This window comes from Passer montanus, unplaced genomic scaffold, assembly GCF_014805655.1.
Source record: "Passer montanus isolate IOZ18808 unplaced genomic scaffold, ASM1480565v1 scaffold3, whole genome shotgun sequence".
Taxonomy (NCBI): Eukaryota; Metazoa; Chordata; class Aves; order Passeriformes; family Passeridae; genus Passer; species Passer montanus.
In genome coordinates, this window is record NW_024367707.1 from 16,337,112 (window position 1) to 16,351,392 (window position 14,281).

A 14,281-nucleotide genomic window follows, 5' to 3' on the forward strand; every position below is an offset into this window, starting at 1 on the left:
CTGAATCTATTGCAGAAGAAGTGACTGGTTGGTCAAAGGAACAATTTAAATTACAGCATCTGGACACAGCTGCCCCATGTCCTTAGTGGAGAGGGTCAGGCAGAAAGACAGAGAAACAGGAAACTTCATTAAAAAGTCTGCACTCTGGGTAAAGTCCAAGTGCTTTCTTATCTCTTCATTGTCCACTTCAGACTGCATCAGTGTTCCAGGAGTTTGCCTGAAAAATCTGCTGTTTAGGTTCCTCTGCGAGCCATCCTTAATAATCTTTATCCTGAACTCCAGGTTAGAGCAGTGGGAAGATGTTACCAGACAAAACCAGAGGGAAAAAAATCATCCAAATGTCGCAGATTCCAGTTATTTTGCTTCATTTTTCACATGGGATGAGGGGATATTCCTCATCTCAGAGGAATTAAGCATATTACCAAACACCCTTAAGCATTATTGAAACTGTAACTAGGAGCTGAAGTGCAATGGTGCTGTCTGTGCATGTGCTCTCTCACCTTCTGGTTCTTCCATAGCCAGGTTTTTTGGTTGGAATTTTGGTTGGGAGAAAAATTTTAATATATAAGTTGAGAGAAAAGGTAAAGAAACACGAAGGTGGAAGTAAAGAAATAATGTATTTTAATAAATAAAATATTAACAAAAATTGCTATTTTTAACAATATGTGCGCAGAAAATGTCAGAGCTTGCATCTACAGAGATCATAGAAGCTTAGAAGGGCTTTGGGCAGAGGGGACCTTCAAAGATCACCTCGTCAAACACTGCCTGCCATGGGCAGGGACACCTTCCACTAGACCAGATGCTGAAAGCCCCATCCAGCCTGGCCTTGAATACTTCTGGGAACGGAGCAAATGTCAGAGGAGTTCCAAGGTGGCTTTTGTTTTCACTGCCAGGCTGTCGGAACACTTGCACATCCTTGAGGGTAGGCTGACAGTCTTCTTATGAGTGCAGCACCCAAAGCAGAAAATCAGAGCTCCCTGGGGTTACATTCCTTGCCCTGTTTGCTCCTGCAAGGTTTCCTGCAATCTGTAACCAAACCACAAAGAGACCGCTGATGTTCTTTTGAAACAGCCGTAAGTTCCTCATTTAGAAATGCTGATGCACTTTGGATTTGGCAAGAAAAGCTTTTTTTTTTTTTCTGCAGGTGGTGAACAGACTTGGCTGATCTCAATCCAGGTGTTTAGCTGAAATCAGTACCCATTTTAACTGCACTAAGCAGCTCACTAGCTGAGGTATGCATTTCCAAAAAAGCATGTGATGGGTTACTCAGGACAGCTGCCCTTGGTACACCATGCTGCAGCAGGGCTGATGGCCAGCCCATAGCAGGAGATGGGTGGCATTGACATGTCCCCATCCCTGCCCCATCACTGCCTGGGCAGCAGGTCTCCAAACCCGCTTCCCCTGAGTTGCTTCACTGGGCAAGGAGCAACGTCCATGCGAACCAGTTGCTAAAGCAGGGATAATAACTCCCTTAGCTGCTCCATCCTGAGGAACTGCTAACTTGGTATCTGACACTGCCTGCAGCCTTCATCCTGGAATGAGCTTCAACAGGAAGGCAAGTCCTAAACAGGGCTGCAGGAAACCTGTACCTGCAGGGTACAGGTCTCCATAATGGAACACATTGCCATATGCTCGCTGTGGCAATTAAAGGAAGGGAAGAAGAAATCCCAGTCACAGGAAGGCAAGTCCTAAACAGGGCTGCAGGAAACAGGGTACAGGTCTCCATAATGAAACACATTGGCATATGCTCGCGGTGGCAATTAAAGGAAGGGAAAAAGAAATCCCAGTGTCTCTTTATAAAGAAACACATGAGGAAAGGACTGCCATTTTCAACCCCTCTTTTTATGAAGTTTTCACAGTAATACGAAAGTTAAAATGTAAACCTGTTGCATTGATGTCAATACAGAAAAAGCAAAGTCAGTGCCACGCATACTGAGTACACTGTGTCCCATTCCCAAGGACACAGTCGCTCAGTCTAGGAATATCTTTTGTAAAAAAGATCATGACCATGTAAACTAAGATCTCGTGAGACACAGCTTCTGAAGCTCTGTGTTATTAATATTAAATCAATTTGAATGACAAACATACCTACAAGAGTTCCCTAGTTGACATAGGTTTAGGTTTGTAAAATGTAAACAGTTTCCTTAAAAAAAAAAAAAAAGAAATCTGTGGATCCATATTTTTGTGCTGGGTTCTGCAAAGTCCTGTGCTGACATCAAGTGGTGACATATTTTTCACGCCAAAGGGAGCCAGACTGGCTGTGCTGTGGATGATATTCATTATCATGAGAGGTAAAGGCAAGTGGCCCCAGGCCACTGGGGACTACAGCAGCAGCCTCACTGGCAGATGCTCCCGTGGGGATGGACAGCCAGAGGAGTGTGGAAAAGCAGCACAGCCCCTGCAAAGCAAGGCAGGGGGGGTGAGGTGAGCCTCCCCAGTGACTCCTGGACACAGGAGGTGCTGTCTGAGCCCCCAGCACCCACCAAATGTGACCACTGGCAAGAGCTCTCCCTTTGCTAGCCATGAAAGCTGTGGCTGGGAGAGGTACAGTGGGGCCTGGTGGCCTCAGGGGACTGAGGGGAGCACAGAGAGCTCATTTACTGAGGAAAGCTGGACTCACAGTTAACCAGAGGATGGGAGGCTGTCTTAATTAGTTCTGCAGAAATACCAAGGAGGGCAAAACAAATACATAAGGTCATGAACTGGCTGTGATTAAAATCGAGCTTGGCATTAGAAGAGTTTTAACTCCAAGTGAACTTCTGGAACAACAGCCCTGCGGAAATTGCAGGAAAACCCTCCCACAATGGAATTTTAAAAGGCAGGTTGATTATTTGCTGCAGGTATTGTGGCCCATGATGTGAGCTGTAACATCAGCCCTGGGTTGGTAGGGACTGGCATTGGTGAAGGATGTGGTTTGTTTCCCTCATTGGCCTCAGTACTCACTGAAGCTTGTTTTCAAAGGTGCAATTGATTGGGAAGTGCAGATTTATTTGTGGATTTACCCATGGATGTTCAGGTCAATCATACTTTGTCAAAAGAACTGTGTACTCAAATAACAGCTGGGGATTTATAATATGAAAAGAGAGAATGGCCTGGGTTCATAATTCAGATTAAGGACAAAACCACTCTTCCTCTCACTGATTGTTGATTTGAGTGTGGAAATGGTTTCCTGCTCTTCCCAGGAGCCTTGCAGCAGCGGGAGCCCTGCAGCAGTACTGCCATTGCATGCCCATGGGTTTATCCTTCCTCTTAGGGCTGGGAAGCAGGGTCACCCTGCCCACAGAGTGCACAGCTCAGCAGCCCAGGAAGTATTTCTGTCCTCTCCATACCTACACCTCCTTTCAGACTCCATCTGGCTGTGCCTCTCTGTGTGACTGGAATCCTGACGTCAGGAAAAGCTTTCCATGCCCTCCTTCACTGCTGGGCATTACAAACCTGAGAGCGAAAAAGAAAAATGCATATCCATTCAGATGCATCCCTAGGGGGAGAAAATCATGTCTGTGGGCTTGGTTGCTCCAAAAGATGGTGGGATTTGCCCATTGCAGTTAAACCTTGGTAAATATTTCGTGGGGAAAATGTACAAAAAGGTGTACATGTAAATGGTCCCTGAGGTCATTGCCCAGCCTGTGCTTTGATAGGGCACAGAGAAATGTTCGTGCTGTTCTTTTCCACGCATGCTGTGTTACTGTAAGTGGGTGCTGGACCACCCACACCTCGGAGCAGCTCCCAGGGCACTGGCACAGGGCCCCAGTCAGCCGGGGCAGGGGAGAAGGGCACTCTTGTGCTGCTGAGCTGGGCGTCGATTTCTTCAGTTCGGTTTGGGTTTGTCTTTTGGGTTTTTTTCCCCATGTGTTGACATTGCAGCCAGGATTTGCCCACAGAGGTTTTGTTTTCTCATGAGCAGCTGGACTTTAAACTCTGACATCTGTCCTGTGGCATTTCCCACCAGGGCTGCGGGAATGCAGGCAGGCACCGCTAGGCTCAGCGGGTAGCAATGGCAAGGTGCTCCTGGATAATATTCTTCCTTCTCTCTGCCCTTTTCCTTCAGACAGAGCAGGCAGGTATGGCTTTCAATTCTTTCCACTTTTAAGTCTGATTTTGCTGCTGCTTTTCTAAAAACACCAGCAATTTTGTATCTTGTATAATGTTTACTTTGTAGCACAGAGGGAAATCAATAAAAACAGCCCGTTCCTTGTTTTCTTTAAATTTCTGCTGTTTATTTCATGCACCTAAGTGAAAACTTCTGTAAACGAATGGGGTGATGTAGTTTTGAAGTACCATAATTTATGCCAGGGTAATATTTTGTCTTTTCCTACAATTTTTAGAGTGTTTCAGTTATTAATGCGAATTTTGTTTTATACTTCTAGTTGCTGCTGAAATAAAAATGAGAGAGTCCTATGGAAGAGGGCAGTATACATGCTTGTTATAGCTTGAAGAAGTTTATATTTCTGTATTAATCCTCCATGGTTTGTCAAAAATAAGGAGGAGCCAGGGAAGGAAGAAAAAGATGGTGTTCTCTTAAGAAAGTCGAAATACCCTGCAGCAGAAGTTCACGGCCAGCTGTGCTGGATGTGGCAGAACCACTGCATGGCAGAAATATGTGCTGGGGGTCAGATAACATTTAAAATGCAGAACAGAGTCATGAAGCTTTTATTTTTTTTATATCATGTTCAAGACAGTTGCTTATGGGATATCCTTCAAAAAGATAACTAAATATCTGTACACAATTTTGGAATAATTTTGCTGTTGCTCTCACTTTTTCCAGATCTATGATATTGATTACTTCAACCAGCAGTGTTGGGTCCCCAAATACTGTATAAAAGAGAAAAAAAACCCTGAATATTCCCTGCCCCAACCTATTTACTTTCCAAGCACAGGAGAACTGACAAACACGTGCTGACACACACGGTCACACATTGCTTCATGTGGAAGAGGAGGCTCCAGGGTGGCACCAGCTGCCCAGCTGGCAGGCAGTTTTTGATGGAGGTGTCATTTGCAAAGAGGAGTTTTAACATGTGTTAGCTGGTCTCTCCTCTAAAGAGGAGTCTTTACTCAAATCTGAAAGATTACAGTGTCTTCCACATAAACAGTGGTATAGGATATAACCCTCATAACTATGAGCATTGCTGAGGGGTAGTTTTTATTTGCTCTCCTTAAGAGAGAATTGACTGAGAATTCAGCCATGTCATGGCTTTGCTCCTCAGCAAAAAAAAAAAAAAAATTTGCCATTGAACTAAGACTGAAGAGCATCAGTTTGGATCCACCATCATAATTTCTTACCACTAATATCCACGTCCACAAATGCATCTGAAACCCCTTTGCAGTCTCCCAAAATAGCCTTTGCCTTTTATAATAATATTTTCCCCCTTTTCCTGGCTGTGCACCCACACTCTGCTCTGTGTGTCTTGTGCAGTAAAATAATTTGCCAGGAAGGGCTTCAAATTCCCCGTTTGGGAGCAAGTCAGGCATTCTCCAGTAGTGAAAGGTCCCAACTCTCAGGTGAATTTGGGTTAAGACAGTAGAGCTCTTTGAGTAAGTAAGGTTAATATGGCTGAAACCCAAATCAACCAAAATTATTTATCTTATAAAGAAGGTAAAATTCTATAAGAAAATTAATCTAAGTACTTATATTAGTGTTTTGTCATACAATGTTCCAGTATTTATATCAGCTCATGATGCAAACAGTGTTATCAAGAGACAGAGACGTGCCAGTTCCATACTTCTGGAGGAGGTCCTTCAAGGCAGCTTGGAAAGAGAATGCCTAGAAGAGAGATGTACACATGAAGAAGCAAGAGAAGTATTTGAAGATGATGAAATGCTCGTAAGTATTTTGTTTCCCTGCATGCACAATAAAAACTGCTGTCACGATCCTTTCCTTGTGAAACACAAGACTGCTTCATTTGTTAGGGTTTCTCTCCATGTGAAATCTTTGCATTTGCCATTTCAGCAGGTAGCAGGCAGGTGTCTTCCATGGTCAAAATGGAAATGAGGAGGTCAGCTCTGATATTGTTCAAGTCCTCTCCAGGAAATTATGTGTCATGCTCCTTATATTAGTAAATCATGTGGCTGTTCTCCCATCCTGATCACACAGAAATACAAAGCTTCAGCATCCCTTAGGGACCAGGAGGGGCAAAGGGGTGTTGGTCAGCAGAAGAGCACCTGGAGGGCAGCACAAAGGAATTCCAGTCACTCCAGAGAGTGAATTGGCTTCATCAGGGCCCAACTCAAATGCTTCTATGCAAATGCATGCAGCATGGGAAATAAATGAGAGGAGTTTGAGTTGTGTGGGGCACTGGCACAGGTTGTCCAGAGAAGCTGTGGGTGCCCCATCCCTGGAAGTGCTCAAGGCCAGGCTGGATGGGCCTTTGAGAAACCTGGTCTAGTGGAAGATGTCCCTACCCACAGCAGGAGATTAGAACTAGGTGATTTTTAAGGTCCCTTCCAACTCAAACCATTCTATGATTTTATGGCTGGGGACAGAGGGAATCAATACACCAGCAAGTAGTGGGACCTATAGAGAGAAGCTCACTTGGTGAATATCTGCAAATTCCTTTGCACCAGGGGCTCTCCAGACATATAGAGATGGATGCTGTGCTCTTTAATGGGAATCTGGATGGATTTTGTTTGTTTTGTTTGCAGGGAAAGCAGAGGAAAGAGCTGTAGGGCTGCCCATGGACAGCTGTGGTGCTTTGGGGAAGGGAGGGGTGGGCAGAGGTGTGGCTTTGGGGAAAGCAGCTCCAGGATCAGCTGCAGTACCAGGGAGATGCAGGGCACAGGGTGCAGCAGTGGTGCCCCACAGCTCTGCTCTGTGCTGACCACTCTGCCTCCAGCAGCACCTGGGATGGGACAGGATGGGGTCACTGCCAGGCTGCTGCACGCCAGAGGGACAATAGCCAGCCAGTTTGTTCAGGGAGCTGCATTGCTGAAGGATCCTGCTCCTCTCTGGCCTCTGAAGTGTTTCTTTTCTTGTACAGCTTCTTAAACAACCAAGTAAGCAGCAGCCAAAGCCCCTCCCTTCTCATGTGTATATTTGCTAGCAGCACATTAGAGTTGTGCAACTTTGTAAACATTAAACCACTGTATATATTCTCTCATAACATGTTTTTTGGTTTAGCAAAATATTTATGACATATTACATTACTTGGGAATTAAATAATTTCCTAATATTCTAATTTCCTTTTTTTGTTTTTTTCACACAGAAAATGTTTTGGGATATCTACTACGGTAAGCTGGCCTCTTGGTTTCTCTTCTTCATGGTACTGTCACATAATGAACATTATGATTCAGTCTAATAGTAGTTTTCTAAGAGTTTATTCTATGAGAAACAATCAGTCTCTATTTGTCAGGTCTGTAGTAAAGTGGAAAATTCTTGTAAATAAATTTTACAAGAATAAAAGTAAAGGAAAATTCTTGATGTGAAATAATTTTTAAAAAGTAATAGACAAGAAAAACAATTTAAATCTGCAAAAACAATAAAAGTAGAAGATGAGTAAAGGTTATCATAGTAAATAGGCTCCTTCTTTTCCTGAATCTGAAACAGCCTGGGACAGGAGAAAATATGTTTTGCTGATACAATAGAGCAACACAGTTCTACCAGCAAAATCTCCCAAATACAGAATTAGCACTTAAACCTGGGCAGATAAATAGATATTAAAAGCTACTGAGCTATCTACAAACTCTGCACAGTGGGATTGCATCATTCCCTGTCAGGTGCTAAGGTGAGAAACAAATCTGTAGGAGCTGAGGTCCTGATGTAACTCAATGCCACCTGAACAGGAAACCTGTGACACCAGCTCATGGTAACTGTGACATTCCCTCCTTTTTTTCTGTATGCTTCATCCCAAGTTTTTATCTTGTTTTTGACTTAGCTATTATTAATTTCTAATCTTATGTTTAAAGAGTGGATAAGGAGGTGGCAAAACCAGCAGTCAGTAATAATTTTCTGCACAAGCCACTAAATCACTGAGTCCTGGGAACCATTGCATAGAAGAATCCCATCAGTGCTATAAAGGTTATGAAGAATGATGCTAAATATCTGGCATTTTATTACTTTTGTGAGGGTGGGATTAATTTCTAATTTGAGTCACTGGATATTTGTACTAAGCATGTCATGCAGGCTTCCTCTCTAGCCTAGGATGAGAGAAGGGAAACCAGCTCAGAATGGTCCCTCCAAACAAGCTTAGCAACAATCAGGACACATTACTGACTTCAGCCTCAGGGATGGATTTCTTGCAGTAATTAAAAGCCATATGTTCTGTCTTCTTCCTAAAGAACAGCAGTGTGTGTTTTCTTCTCTGTGATGTTTTCTCTAACATTTTGGAGAGTGTTGTCTTTGAAAAGTGGCTTTTTCCTCCTCGCTAAACAAACACATTTTTTCATCCTGTCTTCCAATAATCTCATTTTCTAGACCTCTGGTATCCATGTTGCTTTCTGCTGAAAGTCCACAGTGCAGTGGATAAATCTGCATTGTGAATAAAAGAGGAAAGGCTGAGCACCCACCTAACTGCTGGGTCACCCACCAGCTCTGCTCTGCACTGTTTTTCCCCTTCAAGTCAAAACTGATGCAGTGGCAGCTTGCTGGATCTCTGCTGTCAGGGCACTTTGCCTGAGGTCACACTTGTCCCTGACTCTCTTTGATCAACATTTTAAACTTCACCATTGCCAATCTCTCTTTAAACATCACTTTCCAAAAGTTTTGTGCAAGCCTTATAGCAGTCTGCTCACTGAATGACAATGTCATTGGGACATTTCTATTCTATGATGTTCACTGATTCCTCCTAGGTCCCTTATCCTATAATGTGATTAGATTTAAATGGTTTAAATTAATTACTTGAAAAATGTATGTTGGTTTTGACTTCCCACCTTTTTATACTGCTGTGTGCTTACAGTTTAATCATAGCTTGCCAGTAACAGAAATCAGGCCAATTTCTCTATATTTCCTTGAATATCCTCATTCCTCCTTTAATAAAGCTAGGTGCTGGATTTATTTTCTTTCCAGCAAAAATTTCAGAGGCTTGAATCCATCTAACTGCTTCAGGCTGCAGGGGTAACCCCTCCCTAGCTCCAGCTCCTCAATTCTGCCTGCTCAGCTGTGCAGGTGAGATTCCCCCAATTCACCCAAAACCCCTCTCTGGAGGCCTACATTGTGCTTGGATATGCTGGTGGCATCTGACTCAAAGGTGCCCACAGCCTAAGCAGATGACGATTGGTGGTTTTTTCCCAGTAGCTGGCAGAGTTTTCACTTTTCCATCCCCGAAATCAGGTAGGGCAGCTCACTCACTGAATTAACCTCTCTGCCGAGGTGTTAATTTTTAGAAAGGTTGGACAGCATGTCCCAGGTTAGGCTCTTGCTTGCTTACTGGTGGCCTATGTGTATAATAAGTAGTTGTTACTTGGATCATGTTTTCAAACTGCTTAGGAGCCATTCCTGTGGGCAGCTTGAAGGGAACCTGGCAGCTCTGCCTGGTGCTTCACTCACCCTCTTGTTTCAATGCTCAGTTCAGCAGAAAGAGCAAGCTTGCTAGTGTTTGAGCTGCTGCATGATAATTGTGCAGATATATAAAAGTTATATTTCCTCCTGTTTTGATGTTGCTTGCTGTACACTTGCTCTGTAATTTTGATGCCAGCTTTTTCTATCTAGTGCATATCAATCTAACATGGGAGATCTAAAACACCAGTCATATTACATTTGTAAAAAAGCAGGAACTGTAACACAGTCCTTTTCCCTGAATCGGAGCATCCATCCTCCAGAAGGAGGCTCTGCCTCGGGGCAGCTCCCAGCCTCTCTGACAGGGGCTGCAACAGCACCTCTGGAAGCAGATTTGAGCTAAAATTACCCCTGAGGAGCAGCTTGGTGACACTTAGCCCATTTCCTTCCAAAGTGCTCTCACATTTCTCTGAACAGCACATGTGTCGGGATGGGGGCTGTGTAATTTGGGATCAGTGTTGGTGATGACTCCTCCCTCTCCATCTCTTCAGGGGGCAGGAGGTGCTCCTCAAGCCCCTGCCAGCACAATGGTGTGTGTGAGGACAGCATCCGTGGCTACACCTGCACCTGTGCTGAGGGCTACGAGGGAGAGAACTGTGCTTTTGGTAAGGCATTACCCCCTTCTGAGAAGCCTCATCTCATCTGGTCACTGGGTGTCCCCATGAAACCATACCCAGCTCTCCCATGGTGCCACTTACCATGGTTTTGGGTAAAACCCACAGTTCTGGCAGAGTAGGGGTGATGTGTGCTGCCTGACTACAAAACATGATGGAATCCTGAGGTTCCACAGCTGTCCCTGTGCCCTGAGCCTCCCTTCTCCAGGGATGCAGCAAGAGCTGAAACCGAAGCACCTCATGGGTACACCCCAAAGCCAGCCCTGCCACTGCCCCCTGCACTGCCTGGCTGCTTGTCCTGCTGTGGTCCAGGTGTGTGGCCTGAGAGACCAAGGCTGCAGAGCCAGGGTGGCTTCCCAGGCACTCTGGTACCTCTGAGGCCACACACCACCACAAGACAGTCCCTCAGGACAGAAGGACTCCAGAAAACAAACTGTTTCCAGTGGAAGTGAAAAGCATAAAGTAAAACAGATGTGTTCTGGCACAGGAAAACCCTGGGCCAGATACTACATTTTTATATCTGCCAGGTTCTACTTTCCAGCCCTGACATCAGTATTTCTGCTGGTTCAGAGGTCCCCTGGGGTGGGAGACGCCCTGGCTGCAGCAAGGCAGGGTCGTTCTCTGTGTAAGGGGTGTGACTGACCAGCTTCTGGGGAGCACAGAAGGTGACACAGCTTGGACCAGTGCTGGGAACTAGATCATCTCAGAGCTTTAGGCAGCCATGTTATACAAGATTTTTTGCTACCTATGAGCTAGATCAAGTAACAGTTGCTTTGTGCTAGAGATTTAAGTGTTTGCTTAGCTATGGAAAGTTGAGCATGTTTTGCAGTTCATGCTCCCTTTCTTTTTTTCTTATCTTTGGTAGTGATGTGTGCAAAATCAAACAAGTGTGCAAAATGAGAGCTACAGCTTTTTGTCAAAAAAAGAAGAAACCTTACCTGCCTTCTTCCTCAAGCAATACTCGTCTTCATAATGTGCAACAGTTCCCCTTGCTGCAGACACTTGGTGTTTTGTTTAAAAACCCATGGCACCCTTTCCCAGAACTCAGAGGTGCAGGGAGAGCACAGTTTGCAATGAGTCTGTGAATGCTGAAGAGACTCAGCTCTCTCCAAGTTCTGTTTAACAAGGGGAAAAAATCCCAGTGGTAAATACTACCAAGCCAGATTCCCAACCCACATCTACACAATGTGAATAAAAAATAAAACATAGAGGACTCAAGCGATGAAAGAATAGTTCATGTTTTTCCTCTGCTTGCTCTGTTTAGCTAAAAATGAATGTCACCACCAAGCAAAGGCAGGATGTGACCACTTCTGCTATCCAGGAAGTGATTCCTACCGCTGCTCCTGTGCTGATGGCTACGAGCTTGGGAAGGATAAAAAGCAGTGCATCGCATTAGGTGGGTGTGAGATGGAGGTAAAGGGGGCACCTGCTCAGGGCTGGGGTGGGCAGGCCACCATCCCATAGATGTGATCAGCCTGCCAGCACTACTACTGGGTAGAAAAAGGAATCTAGGGACCACCACCCAAGATGCCAAAGTAATGGTAAAAGAAGGGCTATTTGATCAGAATGTTTAAGTATGAATCAACAGAGAGGACTTGCACCACCCTACACATCACTCACTGGACCAGGCTTTCCACTCCTGTGTTTCACCAAGAGTAATTCTGTTGAACATGTGTTTGCTTGGGAATGAGACTCTATTGATTCCCATCAGGTGACCAATAGTCTAATAAATGAAGGGAAACATTTGCTGCCATGTTAATTAGCTTGAAACAGTAGCCCTTTTTAGTTCTTCAGCCTCAAGTTAGGTATCTCATTCAATTTCATCCCCTTACAAAGTAGGTCTACTAAAACCAGAGAAGTATATTTAGACTTGGTGGGGCAGCCAAATCTGAGTTCAGCTGTAGAGGCACACTTTTGGTGGTGACAGACTGATGTCCACACTCAGGGCACACTTCAGGTGGCCTTTACATCAAACTGGCCTAGTTCAGTCCTGTGGACTAAGCACCAGTCAGCTGTGAGAGCATGTCATGTGCACCTGGAAGGTGTCCTGTGGTTTAGCTTCACCCAAACAGAATCCAGTATGTGTGGCCCAAACCCAAACCAAGAGGGTGTGACAAATGCAGATAACTGGGTGATCCAATCGAAAAGCATGTGCGTTGTTTGAACCAGATGAGAAAGGCACGCGTGTCCCTAGAGTGACAGCTGTAACAAGGAACACCCAGGAGTTATGCTGTTCAGGCTGGGCCACAGCTCTCAGGTATTTGACACAATTTGAATACAGGATACAAAGACGAAAAAGCAAGATGGGCTAATGGTTGGCTGGAGAGAAAGCCTCATTTCATTAGTGAAATGAAGCACAGGGAAACCTGCTCCCTACAAGCCTTACACGGTGACCATGTTCAACCCATTGCTAAACTATTATCACTACAATTGCCAAATTATTCCAATTTTCACCAGCTGAGACACTGTCATTCTCCTTTCCCTTTGCACAAAAGCAGAACCCCAAAGTCTAGGTGGACCAGTAGGTATTAGCTGTCTTGAAATGTTACAGCATGAAGTTTTGACTTTTCTTTTTAAATTCATTTGTTAGATGCATGTGCATGTGGCAGACTTCAAGACAGTGATAACCTTATAAGTGAAACCAGGAAGAAAAGTGATGAGCGATTTCCTTGGCAGGTATTCCTAGCAATTCATGAAACCTATCACTTATGCTCACATGGATGGTGCTATCTACTGTCTTTGTGCATTTTCGTAGGTACTGCTGCTAAACCCCGAAGGGAAAGGCTTCTGTGGAGGAGTGTTGCTAAAAAGTAACTTCGTGTTGACCACAGCAGACTGTGCCCTTCTGCACAGACATTTCCAAGTCAGGGTTGGTGCTGGTAGGTGATCCAACACATTTTTTCTTCCTGCAGCACATTTCAGTATTGACAAGCTAAATTTTAAAACAGCTTACTAAGCTTCTGGCTGCATAAAAATATTGTTAAAGGAAACAAATATGATGTTATTTCACTTAAGCACCTCAGTCAAGTATCTGAGCTAGAACTACAGGTACCCCACATTCCCCTTCACAAGGCAAGCAGAAAGTGCCTCCTGAGCACAGTTCAGAACCCAGCACCCAGAGATCAGCTAAACATGGTGGATTTAGTGGTGAACTTTCATGCCAAAATTCACATCAGTGCTGGATATTCATCCTTACTGCTGAAATCATTCATGCTCCTACCAGCATTAAACAGCTGCCAGTGCGTTATTCCTCGTTTCCCTTTACTGCAGCAGGAGTTTTGAGGAATAGCGCCTTTGGCTCCTCCCCTGCACATGTTTCTCAGCACGACCAGGCAGCTTGCATGCAGCTTTCAGGTCTCTGATAAACTATTCCTAAGAGCAGCCAAATGTCATTGCTCCACAGGGCCTAATGCAACAAGTGGAACTGGGAAGCTAATGCAAATTAGTGAGAAGCACATCCACATCCGGTACGACGAAGACACTGGTGAGAACAACATTGCATTACTACAACTCCAAGAGCATGTTGAGTGTGACAGCTCCCACCTTCCCGTGTGCACCCCTGAGAGAGACTTTGCAGAACACGTTTTAATTCCAAAACTGGCTGGTACAGTCAGTGGCTGGAGAATGGAGGGTGATGAACTTCAAGGCGAAGAGCTGCAGGTTTCATACCTGCCTGCTGAGGACTGCAAGCAAATACTCAACATCAGCCTCACAAACAGGCAGTTCTGTGGGCACCTCCAGGAGGCCACAGACAAACACCTGGCTGGAGGGAGCTTTTTGGTTACTGACTACAAGGGCACGTGGTTTCTGACTGGTATCCTGGGATCCTGGCCGCTGGAAGACACGGACTGGGAAACACTGCTTTTCACCAACACTGCAAGGTATATGGTATGGGTTAAACAAAAAATAAAGTAAGACACAAACACAACCACCTCTCAAGCACCAAGCCCCTACCAATTGTTGCAAGGAAACATGGATGCAGCCAGTACCCCCATTTGACTCTGCTACTATGTGCGGCAATGGAATTTGCAACAATGACATGTATTTAACTCCAGTTTTTACAGAAAAGCCTGTTTGTCTTTCCTTCTGCTGACACACAGCACTGTGAATCATAATACAGTAAACCTAGTTATTGAACTAAAAATTGATTTAATTTTAAATTTCTTAGAACTGTTCATCC

General features: G+C 44.6%; 1 protein-coding gene across 3 annotated transcripts; it reads left to right on the forward strand.

Moving 5' to 3' along the window:
- The first annotated feature begins 3,783 nt into the window (after positions 1-3,783).
- Positions 3,784-14,245, forward strand: PROZ (protein Z, vitamin K dependent plasma glycoprotein). Of its 3 annotated transcripts, XM_039714091.1 has the most exons (9): positions 3,804-3,822; positions 3,950-4,061; positions 5,658-5,821; positions 7,200-7,224; positions 9,979-10,092; positions 11,366-11,497; positions 12,692-12,777; positions 12,857-12,980; positions 13,505-14,245. In XM_039714091.1, the coding sequence occupies exons 2-9, from the start codon at positions 3,995-3,997 to the stop codon at positions 14,014-14,016; spliced, it is 1,224 nt and encodes a 407-aa protein (XP_039570025.1). In that variant the 5' UTR covers positions 3,804-3,822; positions 3,950-3,994; the 3' UTR covers positions 14,017-14,245. The 3 variants fall into 3 exon arrangements, with proteins under 3 accessions (XP_039570024.1, XP_039570026.1, XP_039570025.1); XM_039714090.1 differs by having other exon boundaries at positions 3,784-4,061; XM_039714092.1 differs by having other exon boundaries at positions 3,784-4,061; positions 5,686-5,821.
- The last annotated feature ends 36 nt before the right edge of the window (positions 14,246-14,281 follow it).